Consider the following 23,584-nt stretch of genomic DNA (forward strand, 5'->3'; position numbering starts at 1 on the left):
TGTATGACACAAATCAGGAGGAAAGTATATTGTTGTATCGGGTCGGGTATTGATAAGATTTTATCGATACCAATGCCCTTATTGATTCTGCTTATCAATTTGATTCTTTAGTGATTCCTGTATCAATATCTCCTGTGAATTTTCTCTGTACAAAAGGAGCTTTACAGGTTTTCTGTGTCAACAACATTTATTTGATTTTATATGTAATAAATATGAAATTGGTCTCTGGATCTGAATAACTTAGGCCATAATAAAAATAAGTAAAAACTGCACGTCACTTGACGTTGATGTACTGTTTTGTCAGGTGTAATTGACTAAAGTAGACCATCTAGTGTCTCCAGGTGGTGATAGCAATGCTTTGAGCTGTTCAGAACAATAAGCTTGCTGTAGTTATACTAAAGGTAGCCATCAGGTACCATGTCTTCTGTCTGGCCTGCTAGTATTTGGACATTTAGAGTTGCCAGTACTGTTTGCAGGGAGTAACTATGATTTGTGTCTTTGAAAGTTGAAAATCTGTTGTTAAACCAAAGCTATACCAATGTATGCTAACCGCTAGCATATTAATGCTAATGCCAATTTCCCAAATTTGTTAGTGTTGAGCTAACGATATTTTGTTTACTGTTTTTGGTAAATAAGAAAATTTATACTATGTTGAAGTAGGGATGTCCCGATATTACATTTTCACTTCCGATACGATACCGATACTGCAGCATTGAGTGTTGGCCGATACCGATATTAATCCGATACGATAGCATTAAACATACATACTTTTATTACTTATTTTGTAGTATGTCTGTCATGTTAGAAAAGGCTTGATTAAGTGATATTATTCAAACAAAGAACAGTAATCAGCAACAGTAGGTATGACGAAAAACTGACCCATTTATTATTAACCAATGGGTAACAGAAATTTTAACACTAAGCATAAGAACATACTAGTAATTGAATAAAATGAAGAATAAATTAGAAGACCCAGAAAATAACCTAAATTAATTAAATAAAAACAGCAGGAGGGGGGTTTGGAATGGACTGCTTATATCGGAGATTTTAGATGCATTCCGATATGATACCGATATTTGTTTTTTTGCTGATATCGGACCGACATCTGATATCAGTATCGGACCGGGACACCTCTATGTTGAAGTGTCCTTGAGCAAGACACTGATCCCTAAATTGTTCCCACTGTTGGTCAGTGGTGTGTGCATGAGTCTAAATGTATTAGATAAAACTAATGGTTTCCAATAGGAAATCCTCTGTCATCAGTGTGTGAATGTGGTGTGTATGGGTGAATGAGACTATCAGTGTAAAGTGCTTTGAGTGGTCTGAGAGACTAGAAAGCGCTATGTAAGTACTGGTTCATTTACCATTAACCAAATAATACTGTTTTCTATGACCATGTAAACACCAAAACTATCAAAGAAGAGTGGACTCTCTTCTTTCATTTTGATCCAAAAAACAGACAAAACCTACTTTTTTGCTCGCGTTCATCTTGGGCACTCCACCCTTTGATCCTCTTCATGGTCCACTTTTCTCATCATGATGATGATGGGTTTTTTTTTTAACAATATTGATATCGGTAAATATCAGTTATTGGCCATAACAGCAATATTAATATTGAATATCGTTATCGGCCATAATTCCATATCTGCGCATCCTTAATGTTGCATGTATTGAATAGGAACCTCATGTGAGAGAGTAATGCACATTCCTGAATCAGATTTATTGGGGAAACCGTTATCGATATGCTAAGCTACGATGGATAATGTGAATAGTCAACGTAAGGTCTGGCAGCTCTGGTGTAATGTAAAGAATTGATAAGGAAATCACTGAGCATAAAGGCCAATGAAGTTGATGGATTGAACCATTTCTTACTGATTCGTAACAGGGACCAGAAAATTGACACAAAAATCAAAGCTTTTCAGGTTGTTGATGTTCTCTTGTACTTTTGAGTTGATATTATTTACTGTCTGTCATGTATCTAAGGATGTTTTTCATAGAAGTACCTTCGAGTGAGGGGTTTGGTACTGGGACACTCTTCATATAAAAGACCTAACTGATGACAGTGTTCTGGAGATTAGCTTTCTTCAAGCTGCAATGGACTTCCTCAATGATTACCCTGGCGGATGATTTTGTCATCCTGATTTAACCTCAAGTTTGTCTGAATCCTTTATTGAGTAATTATTATAGCAGGGATCTACAGAGATTTAAGGAACATCAGGCCCAAAGAGATTTTTTTTCCACTCTTCTCTCCCAGTAAGCATTTCCCAACTTCCCAGATATATCCAGCAATGCTTGTTGGTTTCAGTGCCATCAGTGTTATAACCCCTGCTATAACCTCCATGTAAACTCTTAATTTGAGTTTAGCTGTTCGGCATAACAGCAGCCAGAAACCAAATGGCTGCTGACCCTTAAGAGTCTCTGATCAGTGTGTGGCAACAACTTTCCTCAGTGAAATATTACACATGCAGTACAGGTTTGTTTTTCCCTGCCTGAAGACCCATAAATCATAGACCCTGGATCACCTCCACCTTAAAGCTAGAGATCCAGCCACCATGACTGGGGCTGAATATGCTGAAGTACAGTACAATACAAATTCACAGTGTCTCCCTCTGCTCATAATGATGAATGCCCCCCTCCCTGTTTTTGTCAACATAACAAAGCATGCAAAGACAAAAGGCTTTGATTATGAGTAATTGTTTTTGAGCTGGGATATGTAGACCTTTGCGTGAGCAGACAATTTCTGCAAACAAGAGATATTTGGCTCACTTTCCCTTTTGTAATCCCTCTTCATAAAGCGATGAGACGGCTGCAGAATAATGTGATGGGGCAACATTATCAAAGGGGTCGTTTTCCTTTCTGCTTGGATCTGATTGGTGCGCAGATAAACAGCATCCTCATCTCTTTACATTTGTTATTTAATCATTTTGGAGGTAGATGTTTTAAATAAATTGTATCACATCTCAGATTAAAAAATAAAAAAATTGAGATTTGTGTCTTTGTATGTACCCTCCATGACAGCCACTTACTCAGCGCATGCACATAATGTTGTTTGCCTCTTCAGTACAAAACACAATGTTGTGAGCCCACACAAATCTGTCCAAATCAAATCTCTTGCAGGCTTTCTTTGTGAAAAAATCTGTCTCCTCCTCATCCTGTTGACAAATTCTCTAATAAAATATGACAGTCTACACACACGCACACACACACACAAGCACAGACACACAGAGGTTATTGAATTGTTGGCTAATTTTGAAGATTAATCTGAGTCAACACATTCCTTGTGGCACTGTGAAACAGCAAAGCGACTGAGAGCGTGATTTATTCCCCTGACACAGCCACAACACTGAGTGGGGAATTCCTCACTTGGTCTTAGAATTTTGTCTTTTTTACTGTACACACTATGTGATGCATGTTCTCCTTTGCCGGACATCCTTGACCACACGTCATGCGTACAATTGGACTTCAAGATTGTGCATTTTTAACTTAAAACAAAACTTAATTCAACTACCTACTGATTCTATTTGGGAACTTTACCGTGTTGTTATAGAATGTCAAACACAAAAAGGCTATATAGGCAACACCACATATCAAACTCTTCTAATTTATACATATGTTTACCCACACATTATGAATGTTTGTCACAGATGTCTTGAAAATTATTTCTTGAAAAGGGTTAATGTATAATGCTAATTGCTTTTTAACAGGACTGAAAATTAAAGCGTAGGGAACAAATGCTCCTCTCTTGGTAGATTAAATGCACTGATTACAAACCTGAAACAACTAAAAAATTATGTTATAAAGTAACTTCCAATCAAAGAGGGTGGGGAGACTATCCAAATCTTTATTGTTTCAGGATAAAGACTCCATTTCCCATGAGCTCTATCATCCTCTGTTGTAAGGACTAAGTAAAGCGACGATGTAATTATTCGTAGTTATGTAACGCTATTATTTAGCCGCGTTTCCACCAAGCAGTCCGGTTCGGTTCAGTACGGTTTGGCATGATATGATACAGTTAAGCCTGATCCCGTTTGCGTTTCCACAGCCAAACGGTTCCCTCTTGTGGTAGGTGGCGTGTAAGCAGGATGCCGAAAGCCGCAGCTGTTAAACAACAGCGTGACGCTGTAGCAGCGCAACACAGTTTACCCCGCTATTTGATCCAACAAAGAAGAAAAACGTGACACAGTAAACAAAGAGCACAGGTGGGAAAGTGCAATCAAGCTTAGTTTCAGAGAAGTCTGTGTGCCACTGTCACAGGGTAAGTGGCGATTCTTTTGACCAGTCAACGGTCTGGAGTGTGTTGCTCCAACTTCCGAGAGCAGATCGGTTCAGTCTGGCACCCATACGGAAGGGTCCCAAAAAGTGAGACAGCTCGTCTTGGTTATTTGGGGATCTGTCCCGGGATAAGTCAGTGGAAATGCGACAAAATGCGCGCCGTACGGAGACGAACCAAACTGGTCTGCTTGGTGGAAACGCAGCTTTTGAAATATGGTAACCCCAAAATAAATAAACGTCGTCTTTTTCTAGTTTAATATAGAGAATGTGAGCAAACTATCTGTTTAGTGTTACTCACAGCCTATTGCTCCAAGATGTGCCCATAATGTAAATCCTCATTGCGTCCTACAAGTGTTCATCTACCAGCTACATCCTCACCAAGCAGAGTCAACAGCTTTTGTCCTACGTTCCATAAATGGATTTGTGTCTTCTTGGGGGAGTCTGACCCGACCAAATTACCGATTTTCACACTGATGATCTCAATTAAAAATGTGGACTATGATCAGGCATATTTATAAATAATGGTGAGACTATTTCAGTGTTACTTTGGAAGTCCTCACACAGCCTTGAAGTGGCACAGTAAACAACACAGCCTTGTATGTCTAACAGCCAGGTGCTTATCCAACAGAAATGACCTCACCAAATAAACACATATACCTTTTCACTGCATCACTACTTTTTATCTTCTGGGAAATTTCCAGTCAAAATGAAAGCACAAATCTTTGTAATGCCACTAACTAGAAATAATCACAGCTTCAAGGAAATTCTTTGAAAATAAAGTAATAGAGTTTCATAGTCATGAACAGAGAATGTAATAATGCTGTCACAGAATCTATCTGTTTGGTAATGAACAGCACAGAGAATAGGGAAGACCAATCCTCAGACTGAGAAGAAGATGTACTTTGAAATATAAGACATTTTCTACCTTCTGCACAGCCAGCGTGCACTCTGAATACACACAATTCCTATGCTGAGGTGAGGATGTTTGGGGTCAGGTGTAATTAATGTATAGATGTCAGCCCACTGGTAAACAGGAGCTGGATGGAGCAGCCTGGTTGAAAGCCAATCCAAGAGGAAATGGCTCCTCACCACAACCTGAGATAAAGAGGCTGGAAGTCTGACACCTGCATGTGTAAGCTGATTCAGAGCTGTATGTGTGTGGCGTGTGAGTGTGCATGCTTTTACATGTCTATTAGTTGACAGTCTTACAAATTTGACCTTGGGAGTGGGGACAATGTTCAGAGTAAAAAGGATTGCCTTCTTCAGTGGTTTGTTTTGAGGTGTGAAAGTAGAATTTGAATGGAGTTTGTCTAGTTTTTTTTTGTGGGGGTGATTTATTATGACAATTACAAATTATTATCATTGATAAGAGCAATGATAATTTGAAGGAACTGTGAGGAGTTTCTCAGTGATCTTGAAAAAGTCTCACTTCTTGATAAATGCCTGATAGTAATAAGTAAATAAGATCATCAGCGCCAAAACACCATGCAAAAAGGGAAAAATAAAAAGGACAGAAGAGCAGAAGAAAGCTAAATGGGAGCTTGATAGAGCATGGGCTAAAGGCTAAAACACAAGTTAATGTGTTTGTGATAATGTTCATTCCAACCCACATGCAGCAGTAATGGTGTAGTAGTCTGTTCAAACTTGAGAGTCTATCAATAAAATGAAGAGTGAGGTTATGTTGGCTCTGCTTGTTAGATGAGCACTGGTATGACATAAGGATCCGTAAACATATGAGTAGCACTAAATATAGCCAGTTAGTGAACAATGCTACAAGCTGAGCTTACAAAGCTTGCTCGATTTTATGTTTTGTAACAGAAAACGTCTTGAATAAAGAAAAGTAGTGTTGAAAAGAAGATCTGATCTCTATTAATTTTTCAAAACAAACACAACTTGGCCAGAGTTATGTCCTCATGACAGTGTTGAGCGAGTGTTCAAGTGGAGTCTTTATTGTTAAGGCTAACGCTAGTTTTTCCAGAAAGTCTTAGAATAGAATAGAATAGAATAGAACTTTATTGTCATCGTAACAAGTACAACGAAATTGAAGTCACAGCAGCAATCGAGAAAACAAAAGTAAGAAAGTGTATAGAAAGCGCAAAAAGGTCCACAAGAAAATAGATGCTGACAGCCTGTCCATCATTCTCCAGTTCAGCCAGCCTCCACCTCCACAGGGTCCAGGACTGAGCTTCTTCAGTCATGCTCCATCTCTGTCTCCTAGATCCTGTCTGCTCACAGCAGGTGAAGCTCTTCCAACATGGTATTGGTGTCTGATGTTGGCTCCAGTAGCCATGTCTGTGAATAGTATGATGCTACTCTGCCCTCTGGTATTCCCTCTGTTTCTGGGTTAGCACAGCTAGCTTGTCCATCTTGTTGGAGATAGATCTCATGTTCCCAATAACCACGGATGGAAGGACAGGTCCATGTCGTCACTTCTTAGCTCACACCTGAGAACCAGCACATTGTACTCACCTCCTTCTCCTCACCTCGTGGGAAGACATCAGGCCTTACACCAGTTAGCATTGACATGCTACAGGCTGCTAACAGCTGAGTTCTCATGTAAATAATGCAGGCATGATTACATGTAGGATCTCCAAAAAGTTTGGTGTCCATGACCAACAAATGAGCCATACAAAGTAATGATCCACTCCAAATACTAAGATTAGAAAAAAGAGAGAAAATGAATTACAAGAAACAGACAAAGAAGAGAGAGCTGCTGCAAAAGGCAGCCATAGCCAACAGGGCGGTGCCTAGCAACACAGCCTCTTTAAGAACGGTGTCTTACTTTTTTCCAGCAGGGTTTCAAAGCAACCTCATCAAGACTTGAGAAAACTCCTGCTTCCTACAAACAGTCTCTTATGAAGCACTAGTAAGTAGATTTTAACCGCTAGGCTAGCTGTTTTCAGATTTATCCACTCCTTATTTGAAGCTAGGCAAACAATCTGGCTGTAGCTTTTTACAGGATACACATAGGAGTGGAATCAATATTGTCCAATTTTTGGGCAAGAAAGCCAGTAATTAAATCCCAGAAGGCCTTTAGAATGTGTTAATACTCAACCTGTTAATATGTCATACTTATTACATCAACACTGAACACAATGAAGGCCCTGAAATGATCAAAAAAAATAAAATCTGATGAAAATCTATCAAACAAATTAGAGTTTCCTTTCATATTTTAAGACTAGAACTTTTCATGCACATATTGGAAGGATTGGACAGTAGATCTAGCTGGAAACGGGGGGAGTGGGTGGTGAATGACATGCATTAAATCACCAGGCTTTTATCCACCATGCATGTGACATGCCATCAAACCACAAGGTGAAACCAGCATTCATTTTGCGACAGAAGCAACCTTCCTTAAGATAAAGGATAGACATATTTGAGTTGTTTGCTTATTTTCTACAGAGTTTGCTAAAAAGTTTTGTTAGTTGTTAGATGTTTAAGGAAATAACTTAAGTTTTTTTTTAATAAAATGACTCAAGCTTTTAGACAAAAACAGACTTCAGCAAGGTTTTGGTTTTGGCCTAGAATATTGTCACTACCTAAAAATATTTTTCTGTGTTCTTGTTACCAATGAATATCCTCTATGAGGCATATTAAAGCAAACCAGCATTTACTGTTAGTGTTTTTTTATTTGCTGTTCCTCCTCTCCTCTGATGTGCTTTTAGAAAGTGGTCTTCCTCACTGGACTACTCCACACCAAGTCAGGGGATACAAATGCATTTTCGAGGTGTCACATGATCCATGTTCCTGCAGACTCCTGTGTTAAGCAATTCCAGTCAAAGTGGGGGAGTGAAAATGGATGTCAAGAGCTGGGGCTATACCAGTGCTGTCTGTATTCAACCCTGTGTTACTCCAGCCTTCTGTTCCTGTCTGCCCTTCAGTACACCGTGCATCATTAAGAGGAGGAGCCTCCTCATCTGATCATGCTGCTTCCCCTGTCATTCAGGCCATTATCACTTCAGCAGCCTCAAAGATGTACACGTCCAAACCCTGAGATCCTTAGAGTTCATTAAATCAGTGATGCCCAGAGCAAGGATTTATTTATCACCGCACAACCCATGTGGTCAACTCTGTTTATATTTTAATGTGAATGAGGGAGACCAACTGGGAGAAAAGATGGATTTCCAGCAAGAGGTCTGTGATTTATTCTGGGTCTAGATTGCTGTTTTCAGAGGTAGTGATGGAATAAATAAGTCATGTGCAAATCCGTAAAACCCATTTTGGAAATAAACTTGCTTTAGGAGAGATTTTGGGTTCTTGCATTGTCAGGTTTTAAACTTTGAAAGCTTCCTTTTGAGATTGGATTTCCAATAACTGCTCAAAACAAAAGTTTGTTGGTCTATTTCAGAGCAGATAAAAAAACAGTTTATCCCAATAGAAAATTTTAATGCTGACCTATATCCTGGCCATGCTGCTCCAGTATATTTACCTTCATCTGAAGAACCTGTTCCACAGGGACTGAAACTAGATCTGAAAATGCAACACAGGATCACAGGAAGCTCCCACATACTGTCTTACAGGAAATGCTTTATTTATCAAGGATATATGAACTCTGGTATCGTGTAATGGTGAGATACTTTCTTGCTACAGAGGTCCAGTTCATACATTAAGCACAGAAACAAGCTGACATGGTGGTCAGGTCAAATTCTTAAAGGAGCTGTGATGAGTTTCTAAGTGATCTTAAAAAAGCCTCCTTTCTAGATATATGCCTGATCATAACACACACTTTAAAATGAGATTATCAGCGCCACTGTAGGTTATTTTGAAATGCTACTTTGTAATTTCCTGATCAGGTCGAGGAGGACCGGCTTGATTTACAGCACGTTGGAGTCTCTATGACAACACCACACTGGCTGATAAAGTTTCGCAGTGAAAAGATAGATTCGTGTTTTTCTCTGCTGTAAACGATTTCTGTGATTAATTTTGTAGTGATGGTGGACACATGAGCCTAACTCAGACAGAAAAGGGACAGAAGAGCAGAACATAGCTTAACTGGAAAGTGACAGAGCACAGGCTAAAGGTTAAAACTCAGGCAAGGCTGTTTGTGATAATGTTTATTCCAACCTACATGCAGCAGTTATTCTGCAGCGGTCTGTTTAAACTTGAAAGTCTAACGGTGAAATGAAGAGTGAGGTTGCATTTGCTCTGTTTGATAAATGAGCGCTGGCAGGACATTACCAGGACTCACTAACATTCACAGCACTGTGCTGTCAGAAGCACTACATATGGACGGCTACTAAACTACTTTACAAACTGACAGTAGGGATGACCCGATACAGATTTTTTTTACCTGTTTCAAACTGATTTTTTTTCATATGTTTGGCAGATAACAATCTGATACCAGTACCTCTTTTCTGATAAATCCTGTGCTCCATTGGGTGATTCTGTTGTAAATGATGAATCATATTTGTTGTATTAAAGTGAGCCCTGTTGGTACCTCCTCGAGGAACTCACTTTACGAATGTTGCAAGACGCTGTTTTACTATCATCGCTTTCCAAAGAGAAGAAGTCCCATTCAGTTTGCAACCTGTTTTGATTCACAGCAGCCGTGACGGTGCTGAAAACACATGAAAACTGGATCAATCCTGATCATGTAATGAAGTCTGATGCTATTGGATCCACCAAAAATAGCCGATCAGTGTATCAGATTGGTACATCCTTAACTAACAATTTTCTTGTTGTCACATTTCAAACAACAGTGCTACTGAAATGTAGGCCTGAACAATACATCGTTTGAACATCGCCATCCCAATATGCGCATGCGCAATAGTCACATCGCACATGTGATGTGACTATCGCATTTCCCCCATTTATTGGAGAAATGGAAAAAAAGCAACTGAAATTGAAACCTATTCTATTTCGTACAGAGACATGGCCTCCTGGATCCCTTTCTTATACAGCAATCTTCGTCATTCACAGATAAACCCCCTTAGCCTGGATTTAACGGTATTATAGGAATACAATGGTGTCATTGTGAGTCAACCAAATTCTTCTTAAACAGAGCTTTTCAGGTCATCTGGTGAAAATTATTGTTTTTTTTAAATATCGCAATATATATATATATATATATATACATATATATATATATATATATATATATATATATATATATATATATATATATATTTATCGCAATATATATCGCAATATAAATCGCAATATATTGCAACCCAAAAAAAATCGCAATGTCAGTTTGTTCCAATCTCGTGCAGCCCTACTGAAATGTCCTGATAATTACGTTACCTCATTGCGTTGTATCCGGTAAAAAGTTGTCTTACACAAGAAAAAGTTGTTCCCAAACAAATATACTTGTTGTTAAAAGTCATGTCTTCACAACAGTGTGCATAAGACTCCAGGCCTGAAGGTGGCAAGGCAGTCCAATTTAAACAGATCCTCCTCATAGCTTCTTAAAGAAATAAAAACAATGTAATTTGAGACTTTTCTAAGTTAGGGTGGCTATGTAAAGAAGTCAACCAAACAGCTGCTTTGATCGTTTATGAGTCATACAGAGAAAACGCATAAAGAAAGAAAAACAAGGTGGAGTAACATGAGACATGTATGTCATGCAGATTTCCCTTCATCCTCCCCCACTCCGTGACATGAAGCCTGATTTCCCATTTATCTGGGTTCATTGTAACTCACTTCCTCATCTGAAGCCTCTCTTCCACTTGAGCATTCCCACAACAGTAGGTATAACAACTGTAATTGGTCTCCTGTGGCTTTAGAGCCCCTTTGCCTGTTCTTCCATTAACAGCACTGTGGAGCAGGCTGGCGGCTGTCCATGGTGCTGATCTGTAAATGATAGCTTTGTGATGGAGGATTGCCTGCATGCTGCTCAGCCCTCTGTCACACACTCACCACAGTCCATACTCTTCTGTCTCATGCATGATTGCTTCTCTGGCAAAAAAATACACAAGGAAAGAGAAGATGTTGGTTTTTAAGCTTTTTCGGTTGAAAGCAGAGAAGCTTTTTAACCAAAACAACTTGCAAGGGTAACATATCAACAAACATTCACATACATTTTGAATCACTTTTGCTTAATATTTAATTCATTTTATTGAAAGAAGCATTTAGGCTATAACAACCGTCCAAAAAGATGCAGAAATTGTGCTTAGCATTTTTGATCATTTATCATCTGCATTAAACAGAAAGAGATCTGAGTGTCTCCTTATTTCTATTTCTCCAACACAGCTCTACAGGGTATTGTCATACCTAAACTGCATGTCTTTGGGTATTATATACTACATTTCTGCTGCTAAATTATTTATGGTCCAACACCAGTGCAATGCAGCAAAATAAAAAAAAATAAAAGCAAGAAAGATAGAAGGAAAGAGAAAAAGTTTGTGGGCTGCAGCTTAGACTTTCTTCTCCTCTAAACACTCCTTCAGTCTTCCACTGAGAGCAGCTTCACGGTTGTCTCTGCTGGCCACACACACTACAATCAGTCATGTAGTGAGAGTGAGATTCTGGATTTGAAATGGCAACAAGTCTGAAAAGAAAAAAAGGAACACAGAAGAGGGAAAAAGTAGTCCTCTCCCTCAGAGGATTTACAGAGATATCCTTAACTAAATATCAATCATATTTCTCATGTTAACAAAAGAAAAGTCTTTACTTTGTTCTCTCTAATTAGCTGCAGCAGAAGTTTGTAGAAAACTCCCTCTGCCCCGGATCATTAGTATTTGCAGAGTGCGTCGCTGCTTTGCTCCCTGTGGTTTCACTAAATTCACACTTTACTCTCTGTAATGAACTCTTTTGCATCCCTGCCTCATTAGAGCCTATGGAAGAATTTTTCCCGCTGCGGGGCCAAGGGGGTGACACAGTTTCCCCTTTGATCACCACCCACCTCTAAAAGCTTTTAATTGCTGGCTTCATGAGGAAGTGTCTGCCCTGAACCAGCAGGAAAAGACGCGCTGGCTTGTGTTGTTGTCCTCGGACATAAGACACACGCACTCTACAAAGAGGAAAAGAATCAAAGTCAGTCATGACCTAACCTTTCCGGATCAGCACAAGTTTGAGATGCTTATTTAAGCCTGTTTTGACCCACAGAGGCGCCTGTAACGTCTCTTAACCCGTGCCAAATATGTCCTGGCATACTAAACAGGGCGTGAGCGTTTCATAAAAGCTGTAGATGAGGAGCAGTGCAGACTGTTATTCTGCTAAATGGATTCAAAGTGCACAGTTTAAACGCGGACACTTTGAGGATTGCAGCGGCTTCGCACTCCTGGGAACACAGAGACGCATGTGCAGTCTGCTGATAAAGCGCCAGCTGCACTTCTCCGGTTTTTTTCTTTCTTTTTTTTCTCCTGAATTCCAGTCGTGGATCAGCTCAGTTTGAAGCAACACAACGACACAGAACTACAAAAGAATCCCCACTAATGACTTGAAAAAAAAAACGCGATTTGTCATTGTGGAGAAACTTTCTGCTGATCTGTTGTCTTCGTGGCAGAGAGCGCGCGCTGTGCAGCCTGCTCCGGAGCAGCGCCTTTACGCTTTGATTGAATGTTGGACACTTTAGCTTTACTACAGGTGGGTGGCGTCCAATCCCGCTCATTGCTGCACGAGCTGGAGCTAAAAACAGTCATTTCCACGCGAGTCTTCCCACATCAGGGTGGGTTAGATAGAATAAAAGCGCGCCTATTCTTGTTTTTATTGGCCGTGCAACTGCGTGCGTAATCACGTGAGCAAGTGCGAGACAGAGACGGGGAGAGAGAAAGGGAGAGGGAGACAGAAGTTTATTGTCTTGTCGGCTTCAGGTGAATATTTTTGTCTTGCAGACGATCGCTCCGCGGGGCCATGAACTCATCAGCAGGTGTAGGACACTACCGCAGGGGTTCCACCAAGGCGGATAAGGTAATTTATATTCCAAATCTCCTCTTTCCACTTCCTGCTCGCATCCAGCAGGCATTTGTCTTCATAAGCGTAAGGCTCAAAATCCACCGTCTCCAATTGGCACGGCGCTGTTGGAGCACTTTTGAAGGCGTGAGGAGACGAGTTTCCTAGGCTGTAGACTCGGATTAGAGAATTGGTGTGAAGATGTTGATGTGTTTCTGTCTTCTGGGTTCTTAAACTTGATTTTAAACTTAGTCAGAGTTTACTTCCTGTGGCTTAGAGCACAAAAGTTAGTTTTAGATGTGTCTTCACTGTCATGTTTAGTTACTTACTTTGGCATTTGGACTGGATGAGATATAAGTGAATTTCTAGGGACATAAATGCCTCTACTTTGTGGCAAATCCCACACACTTCTTTAAATGTCTTAATGCTCCACGTCTCTAAAAGTTGAAGACTCGGTTGAATAAATTGTATCAACACCTACTTGTTTGAGGGGTTCATGTCCTTTCAAACGCTTCTTCCATATTCCCACAAAGCTGATCAACTTTTGCTCTGTACATCTGCCAGATTGTGGATTACCTACTGAGGATAGCTGTTTTTCCCCTCGCACAGGAAACATCACCCATTTGGGGAAATCATCTTTTTCCAAACCTCATCTCACAAACTAATGCCCCAATAATAGCACTCCCACAATGCCATTTCCGAGCACCACTAACACATCAGATCCAAAGTTAACTTGAATCTCTCTGGGAGATGCATTGATCGTCATTTCAATAGGAGACAGAAATTTATATTGACGCAAGAATCAAATTCCCCAAATGTGTGACTCTGGAGGGTAGCTGTGAGATGTGTTGAAATTGTGGCAGATCTGTGAGCCTCTAGGGGGCATGTCCTGCCCAAAAATGTTTACAGATCACAGGCTGCATGCTGTAAGCTATTTTTAGGTGATTCTGTAAGCTGACTGAGACCTGAGCTTCAGTTTAAGAAGTTTTAATTCTTAGATCAACAGTTTCTCACGCAGAATATTAAATATCCTCAAAACCTCCCGAGAGCAAGTAAACAGACTATGAAGAGTGGAGTGTTGTCCCTGCTGGATTAGCAACTCTTCAATCACAATCATTCTGGATGCTTTGTGTTTTGTTGTCCTAAATACTGTGTGTAATTCAGCATGTCAAACAAAGACGTGTGGCTGCTCTCTCTGGGAACACAGTCATTTTTCAGTGCTGCCATATTGTCAAAGACAATGATATTATCTCAGTCTGGAGTTAGTTTGCCCTCTGCTGGAGGCTCACAGCCACACACTGACTCCCCATCAAACCTCCTTGCCAAGCGTTTCCAACAATTATCGCCTGCGTATTGCCGGCTTAATCTCTCATTACTTAAGCTTTAAAAGCCTCCAGCCAGTTTATTTTAAAACAAAATTCACCATTTCAATCAGAAGCTATACCGCCATACTCTCCACATTTCTGCTGACACTTCCAACCCGGTGCTGTAAGAGCCATGAGGGCTGAAGTTCCTGTGACCACAGTTTGACTCCTTAAAGACTCCCAGGCATGGCCTATTAAATTCCAACATAATTTGCGGTCAATTTGCATAGAAAAGAAATCATTAAGTCCTCCTGTGGATATCAGAGCTGCCCACCCTTCTTTCAGGGGAGGGGAAAAAATTTGGAGAAAATGCCGATATCTCTCTAAAACTTCTTACCTCTGATTTGGTTGAAATGACCCTTTTCTTAAATGGTGTGCACACTCACTTGCTGAAGATCAGAACATGAATTTTCATCATCTTCCTCAGGTCTTTCAGACTGCTCTACTCCTGTCCTGTCTGCACTTTGATAAATGATGATGATGACTCATGTCGCTCTTTGCTGTGATCTTGACATTGATGCAATGCAACTGCAAATAACCTGTGTGAAACTCAAACCTAAAGGTATTTAGCTCTTATTGAGGTGGCTGTGGCTCAGTGGTAGTGTGTTATCTCTACATCTGAAGGTTGTTGGTTTAATTCCTCCTTCAACATATCACAAGGCGAAGCCTCCTCAGGTTCACACTGAACCCTGAATTGCTGCGGTTTGTTAGCAGGGAGTGAATGCTCCTGAATCGGATCAATGCATATCCCTTTGAGCAAGTTGTTCAAAGGTAATCTGATCAGATTTTAGTTGTCAGATTGGATCAAATTTTGAAAATGGGTACTAACCACCAAGTGCCTTAACAGATGTATCTCAGCCGCCAACTTAATGTTCTGTTCCCAAGTAGTAAAGAGTCTTTATACTGGAGTTACAGCAGGGGGGATTAATGTATACAATGTACTTGTAAAATGTTGATGTATATAATATTCAAATTCAATAAAAATGACTTTGAACAAATTTTGAAAACTGGTTATTTAAAAGGGAAAGAAGGATTTTAAAACCAGATTACATCACGTAATCCAATCCCAGTTTGAAATTGGAACAAACCTTCAATTTGTGTTGTTCAGAACTTTTCTTCGTAGGATCTGGATAACTTTGATCCAAAAAAAAAACAGGATTATCCTGATCCCCAAAGGGGGTAGGATTTCAGTAAGAAAATGTATGAAAATTCAAAATTAGTCAAATATTACAACATTTGTATCATTTAGTGTATTGGTTTATATTTTGCACTTGACTTGTTTAACTGTTACAATGATGACGTAGATAAAGTAGACAGAGGCTACCAATGAAGCCTTTCAGAACAAAGTCCAAAAAAATTATAGTTGAAATAATCCTTTAAACAGATTTCAATGACAAACAAAAATAGCATTTTTTTTGCCATATATCACTGTATGTTCATTTAAAAGAAGAACTCATCAGAGATGAACATTTAAAAAATAATTTAACCCCTTACCACATGCCCAGTTTGTCCCTCATCCTGACAAAACGCCAGAGGTTGGTCTGGTTCTTCAATGGGCTCAGGTGCATCATAAACATCAGCACAGAGAGGGACGCTGGTGGAAAACATTCTACTTGAGCATGCTTTATTTTGTTGGATATTTAGCCGTTTTTAAAATGTAAGACTTTTCAAAATACCCACAATGTATTTGTTAATGTAGGTTTGTTTTTTATTTGTTGTGGCTCAGATGTAGGGATGGGTACCTTACACATTTGAAATGATACAGTACCGATTCCTGGTACCGGTACTCAACGGTACCAATTTTCGGTACTTTTTGTGTTTATGTGGTAAAAAAATATTAATTTGTTTAATAATAAAACATATACTTTTTCAATTTAACATATGAATTATTCAATTTATAAACTTGCAATGCTGTGTTCATGTCCAGCATGGAAAATCACCTACTCTTTCACTCCCTTACAGTCACAAGGATGCATTTAGGTACCTAAACATGGTACCTTTTGGTTTTACGTGAATCGGTACCAGATACTTTTGACAGAATTTGGTCGGTACTTACAAAAGTATCTAAATCGGTACCAATCCCTACTCAGATGAGTGGTTAAAAAAGAAATAAGTGATGGAAGTGGATGTTTCTGTTGTTTTTGTATTTTGTCTCAGAACCAGAAACTCTTACAGTGAGCCCATGTTGGCAGTTCTACCTGTTGTTCTTCATGTAGCTGGAAGCCCACATTGTAATACGTTGTCCCATTTAGAGCACTGGTAATCCGGCTTTGGTAATCTTTGGAAAACTGTGCATCTAGATCAGGGTGATCCAATTCGGGCATAAAACCAAGTGGCTGTTACCAGGAATTAATATTCAATATTTTTGCTTATCATTTACATACAAAACATGCATGCAGTGTTATTTAGGGACCTCCGAAAGCATCATCGTATTACAGCACTGATTACTGCATTAAGCATTTTTGCTGTGTTTGTTGTCGGTTTGTAAGCTGCTGTTGCTGCCACCGCTGTACTGAAGTGTTTTTGATGTTTTCAGCAGTGATTATGCTCGTAATGAAATGCCTCCCCAGAGAAAACACAAATCCCAACATCCAGAAGTGCTGCATGTAAACAAGGCTGCCACACAGAGCTGTAGGTCTGCAGTTTGAGGTATCTTGTAGTGTTTTTAGGACGCGCTGTGCACACATTGTGGTAATGAATCTCTCCAACGACCTTCCATTCAGCGGGTGTGTTCGGAATTCAAAGTGCATCTTGGATCCACGATTTTGCATGCTTTTAAAATCACATGGAGACGATTGCCTGCATCATTTAACCACATTAAGATCAGGCTGTGATTGTACCCAGTAAACCAGAAAATAAACTTCCTAACAAATCCGTGTTTCTTTTCCTTTGGTGAAAATATCCACTTTGTACTAACCGTCTCAGGTATCCAGACTCACACACACGAGATGTTCAAACGTTCTGTATAAATTTCTCTTAGGGGCTTTCACTTTCTGTTATTATTCCAGTATATTTAGCCAGCTGCCAGTGAACACGAACATAACTTTAATCTGTTTGATCAGGTGAGTTTGGAGCCAACCTGTATCAGAGCTATCTGAAAGTCTGTGTCAAGGATTTATTGGCATCCTGAGCTGAATGTTAAGGTTCCCCGGGGGTAGAATCGTACAGACAAACTTTCACAGAAATGATTTGTATGCAGCAGGAATGTATACGGATGAGATGTCTTTCAGAAGGTTTCTGTATTCATCCAGTGAGCCTCTGTGTTTCTGCAATGAACCATTGCACTTTGAATCGCCTTCTTAAAATGTTTGTATTGCTGCCCACAGCCGCTGTTAGCCGAAACAAAAGGGCTTTCATTTCCCTGATACACACGCCTTCTAAGTGTGTATCTTGATACCATCTGTTTATTTTAGCCAATAACCATTTTAAGACTGATAATGCCGCGGTGAACAATAGCACTTTGTTCAATGAAATGAAATCCTGAGGTTTCACAGAAACGAGCACGGACAGGCAGCACAGAGGGACACCACCATTTAGCAGCAGTCATTTGTCACCGCTAAGTGCTGTGCCGAGGGTTTGGCCCTCCAGGGAAAGGTGTGCTGAAGATGAGAACCATGTTTCCACACAGCTGTCCAGGTTCTGCAGCTCATGGCCACCCTGAAGTCCCTTGTCCTGGACTTAATCGTGCTCCTGCATTGCTCCCTGGGGATGTCAGGTTCATCTATAGCTGTCATCAATAACAGATGACCTGATATATCCGTGTCTGTGGTGTAGCAGCTTGTTCCTCGCTGATAAAGACACATCATTGTTGGTTATGCGTGTTTTCTTTCCCCCACATTCAGCTCGCAAACAAAGTTGTGTTTTCTATTCATATCTTTGCACTGCTGACCTTCCTTGAGCTCAAAGAGGAGCTGATCTGGGGAGCATACTAAGTAGAGGAGTGTGAATCTGAGGGATCTACAGGGAGCAGCACAGGTGGACTAAGCTTGGGCCTTTGAATTGACTGGCTAGGGAGAGGTTCTCTGGATGAGCTAGAGGTCAAGATCAGGTCACACAGGATGGAAGGCATGGGAGATAGGACTGTCTTGTAGACTTTGCAAAGTAGCACAGGAAACAAAGGACTATTTCACCACTTGTTTGCATATTATCCACTGAAGTTGTCTGACTGTCTGCTCTGTGTCAGAATACCAAGTCTCTCTGCATACAGCGAAATGTCAGTTTTGTAAATTTTATGCCAATTTTTGGGAAATCAGATTAAGGGAGGACTGAAGGACATGGTCTTAAAGTGGCTACCAGACAAATCAGAATAGAGATGCAGCGCTGTGCCCAATACAGTTACTTCTGCTTCCCAAAGAAAGTTGGCGTGATATTGAAATGCAATTATTCCTAAAAGATTGTCTAAATCCTCAGGAAAAGGTTTTTTGAAGTGACTAATCTCAAGGATTGGTAGCAGTCATCATCTTTTTTTCATACCTGAGAAAGGATGCTAACTTTTCATGATCCTGTTTTAGCCATCAGTTACAGTAAAGCTATGTACGGTCAGGACTGTCTTTTCCAGCCACAGTTAGTCGGTCATGATAAACACCTTCATTTTTGGTCATTCTCTGGAGTAGTACCCACTCATCTGTTTAAAATAAGTATGGTACTACTATTAGCTTACTTTAGTTAAATAAGTCTGAGGAAGAAACTGATGCTCCTGTAATTTACTGATGATTCTCAGCTCTCTATTTCATGATGCTTATTTGTAAGCAGTCAGAAGCAAACTCTGTTAAATCTGTCCTCAAGAGGAAAATAAAACTGGTTTGCAATGTTTTTTCGTGAAAGGTCAGATTGATCATTTTTGATGCATTCCAGGTACTCTGGAAAATCAACCACTTAACTCTTATGATTAAGTGACTGGTAGATTTGCTGCTCAAGTTGGAACTGTTGATCTGAAGCGAATGGTTAACTGCACTTGCATGAAGATTTCTGAACACAGATTATTTTCACACCACAGAGACTTTTTTTTCTGCATATCTTAAAGCCTGGTGATCACAGGCTGAATAATACACAGATGTGATCTCAGTGATGTCACCCATTTGTTTTGGAAGCATTGTTTTGAAGCCTACTGATGGCAGTTGCCATATTGAGAATGATGACTCAGGGACAACATACCATGAGGCACAGAGACGTTGTGTTGCCCTTAATCAAGCCAAACTTGTAATCAAGGTGTCCGCAGGGTATTAAAAAGTATTAAAAGTTTATAAATAAATTGTGGGAAAATTAAGGCCCTTAAAGAGTTTTAAAGTTTTAAAAAGTCTTAATCATGATGTTATGAGGTATTACATTTAATTGGTATTCAAGCTTCGACTCCAAAAGTATCCATGAATATTTATTTTCCTTCTTACAATTGTTACAAACTTACCTGACACGCCAGACAGTCAGTTCCATATATCTGCGATGGAAATTGTCCATCTGGTTCGAGAATGTTTTCAGGGGCTGAACCTTCAAAAATAACCGCACCTGGTGATTGGACGATCATTCTGCTCGTCACACTCATTACAGCCCCCTGTGTGTTTGTTTTGGAACAAATTTTCTTTGTTCAAATCAACTTTTAGGTATTTAGGTATAAGGTATTTATCAATACAGTTACGTAGCGCTGTTGTTTGAAACATGACAACAAGTAAAGTTGTAATTTTGTGAGGCGCGGGCTATACGTAGCGCTAGCAGTCCAACATATCCGTAGGCTGATGTGACAACAAACTCAGTTTGTAGAGTAGTTTAAAAGCCGTCCGTATCTAGCGCTGATGGAAAGCAAATCACACAATCTCAGGCACATGTCCATGTGAAATTTTGATAATGATAAAATAAATTCCTTTTTTTTCTGCAAGTTGGCCTTGAATAACTGCTGTTACTTGTAGGAATGAGAATGTCAATTAACCTGCCTTTAGTGTCATTTATTCTTTCAAGCTTCATTCCTTCTCAGTTTACCTAATTTATGTTAAAACGCAAACTACAACTGTCAAAGATTGGTTGCTATCAAAAGATCAACGTCTCGATAAGGTCTTAAGACTTTTTGAAAGGTTTTTTTTAAAAAGTCGTAAAAAGGTATTGAGTTTAACCTCAGGATTTTAGCATATATCCTGGTAATGCCATCATTTTTCTAAACTAATAAGTTTGTACAAAATCCAACCCCATAAAGTGTGTATGGGTCATAGACTGTATAAATAACGGGCGTTGTCTCCCTGATGTCACCTGTCTGTTTCTGAAGTGGACTTTTGAAGCAGATTGGCCATATCAGAAGTGACAGGGGGTTCAAGTACAGCTTTAGGGCGCACATCAGTCAGGTGAGCTGAGCTGTGCCTCTGATTGGGTGAGCTCTATCTTAATACCCCCCCCCGTGTACAGTTTGTGTGGATCATAAAATTAGCAATTCAGACAGACTTTTTATGAACCAGGCTGTAAATAAGTTAACTTCTGCTGTGAAAACTGATTTATTTTGGCTTGGTGTGTATATGACTTCCGGTACTTCCAGAGCCAGTCTCAAGCAGACGCTTGAGAAACAGCAGATTTTTGCACTTCCGCATTGTCTCATATTTTTACACCGGAGGTTGCCGCTTGGTGTGGGTAGATAAACAAGCCATTCAGACCCATATCATTTTGTACCAGGCTGTAAACATGTTTGTTTTTGCTGTACAGGTCGGCTTGATCAGCAATGGCTTCATCTGTCATGGCCCGATTCTGCCGTTTCCTGCTGATATCTGATGTGTCTGTACTGTAAATGCAACAAGACCAATCAATTTGAGATGATTTGCATCTTCATCGCAAGTTAAGATGTTTATTTACAACCCTTATTTATTGATCAACAGTTCAATTCAGTGGCTGTAGACACCAGTCAGGTAGAGATGCCAAATCCAGAGTGATGATTTCATTATCCTTGTGCCACCTGAATATAAATCCAGCTTTCTCTCTGGATCCACAGAGCCATATGTGCTTTAGGCATTTCCTTTACCCACAGTGATAAGTGTGATTTAGCAGGAGCAAACGCAAGCTGTCACAGCAGCTAATACATCTCATGGACTTTATGCCAGATTTTTTTGACATCAACTTTTAAAACATTTAAATAAGAACTCAATTCTGCCAAATTAGCAGAAGATCAACTGGAGCAAATGTTAGCAGTGTTGTGTTGTAGAGGATTACATGTGAAAATATGCAAGCTATGCATTGTTCTGATCCTCTGTCAGCATGATGAATCATCTCATCACCTATGCGCTTTGCAGCAATAACAGCGCTGACCTTTCCTACTAATTGCAATTAAAGTGACTTACCGTGAGCTTGCGATGTTCGTAATCACGGGATTGTGTGTCATGGCTGTAAATGTGACAAAAAAAATGAACCCGGAAGACGGACCAGTCGAGGGCTCATTTAGAGGACACCGTGGAAATGTCATGGCATGGAATCAGCTTGTTAACAGCAATGGTTATAGCTACAACCACCACGTCAGGTGTTATCTCAAAGGGTGTTACTATTCAGCAGCACCAGAGCAATTATTCTCTCAGATGAAATGTGATATCCTATAGTATGGCATGCAAATATGAACTTTAGCTTGCCTTGCTATTGTCTTATCCTCTGAGGTTATACTCTCCAGCTATTACAAAAATCTGGCCCTTTATTACCTGGCTCTGTCATTCTGGGTTTGTCATCCGTTCACAAATCACACATGTGAAATATGAGCCGAAGCCCCGCAGTCATTAGAGATAAACTGCTGCAGCTGCAGGGGGAAGACTCCCGCTCTAAACGGCTCCATGAGTCACGGTCAAAGAGAGACTCAGCTGACTTTAAATCTGAGTATTTATGAAGCGCCGTGAAACTTCAAACTAGCTCCTGCCACAGGGTGTAAAACACGCCGCTGTCCGTGAAATAAGAACATAGGCTCCCCAACTTTATTCCCTTTCCCGATGAATAATTGGCAAGGTCGTATTAAGACAGTGCACATTTTGCTCATGAATGTTAAATTAGATAGCTATGAAGTGTAAAACTTGAGGCTCTTTTCTGCGACATGATCTTTTTTTGCTTTAATGCCCTTGCACCGCATACGTCTTCCATGTTCCTGGTGCCTCAGGATCCTTGGTTTCACACACAGGAAAAGCGCTGGGCAGCAGCATCCATACGAGTCATGATTGAGCCCCTGAGTCCACATCTGACCGGGGATTGACTGCGCGCAGCCTCCTGACTTTGAGCCCTCGGTGCACCACTTTATTAAAGTGTGTGAGTGTGTGGTGGAGCTGCTTTATGTGTGTGTTGGTCCTCTCAACGGCTTTTGGCCTCCAGCTTTTGTCACATTCACTCGAGCAGATTAGATTAAGAAAAGGAGGAGACAGTTTGGATTTTCATTGAGAAATATGACTTCTTCTTCTTCTTCCTCTATTCCTGTTATAAAGTCTGTTTCACTCTTTCTTTCCCATGAGTCTTTGCTGTTCTGTGCTTCGGTTGAATAAACTGGTTACTCCGTCTCAGCCCTGGGATTCAATACATGAGGCACAAACGCCACATAAATAAAGCAGCAGTGTGGCTCGTGCCAGGCTTCTGTCCTGTTAGCATGGGTTGATGTGTGTGAGTGTGTGTGTGTGTGTGTGTGTGTGTGTGTGTGTGTGTGTGTGAGAGAGAGGGTTGTATTTTATGATGTGGAAGACAGGCAGCATAAATATCACTTGCGCTTAATCACAACCCCGCTGCTAAGACGACTGAATTGATCCATTTCTTGGTAATATGTGTACACACATTGGGATTGGAAAAACACGCGCACACACACACACACTTGGAGGAAAAATGCCCGCAGGCTGCACAGATGCTGGTGTGTTAGGAAGCAATTTGTGTTTATTGTTTCTACATACAGCATTGTAAACGCGTGTGTGTGGCTAATTTCCCGACACGACTGAACTCTCAACCTTTCCAGAGAAAAGTCTCGCAGAGAGAGTTTTTCAAAGAGTGTCGAAAGGAGGGTGAGGAAAATCATGAGTGGCTGCCTTCACCTCCTCTCCATCCGCCTATCCCACCTCCTCATCCTCCCCTGTGGAGGCGATGCCAGTGTCCATGTGATTGATTCACCCTGCGAGGATGGAGAAGGGCGAGATCTG

At 40.3% G+C, this 23,584-nt stretch overlaps 1 protein-coding gene across 1 annotated transcript in view; it reads left to right on the top strand.

The window, feature by feature from the left end:
* Positions 1 to 23,584, top strand: part of LOC141804169 (A-type potassium channel modulatory protein DPP6-like) — a 138,743-nt gene that overhangs the window by 18,331 nt on the left and 96,828 nt on the right. The window contains exon 3 of the mRNA XM_074688484.1: positions 13,047 to 13,122. Within this exon, the coding sequence (XP_074544585.1) occupies positions 13,047 to 13,122 (76 nt within the window). The remainder of the gene's footprint in view (positions 1 to 13,046; positions 13,123 to 23,584) is intronic.

Source organism: Halichoeres trimaculatus, unplaced genomic scaffold, assembly GCF_033239565.1.
Source record: "Halichoeres trimaculatus isolate MK-OKI-2021-1 unplaced genomic scaffold, fHalTri1.1 fHalTri1_scaffold_15, whole genome shotgun sequence".
NCBI classification, from domain to species: domain Eukaryota; kingdom Metazoa; phylum Chordata; class Actinopteri; order Labriformes; family Labridae; genus Halichoeres; species Halichoeres trimaculatus.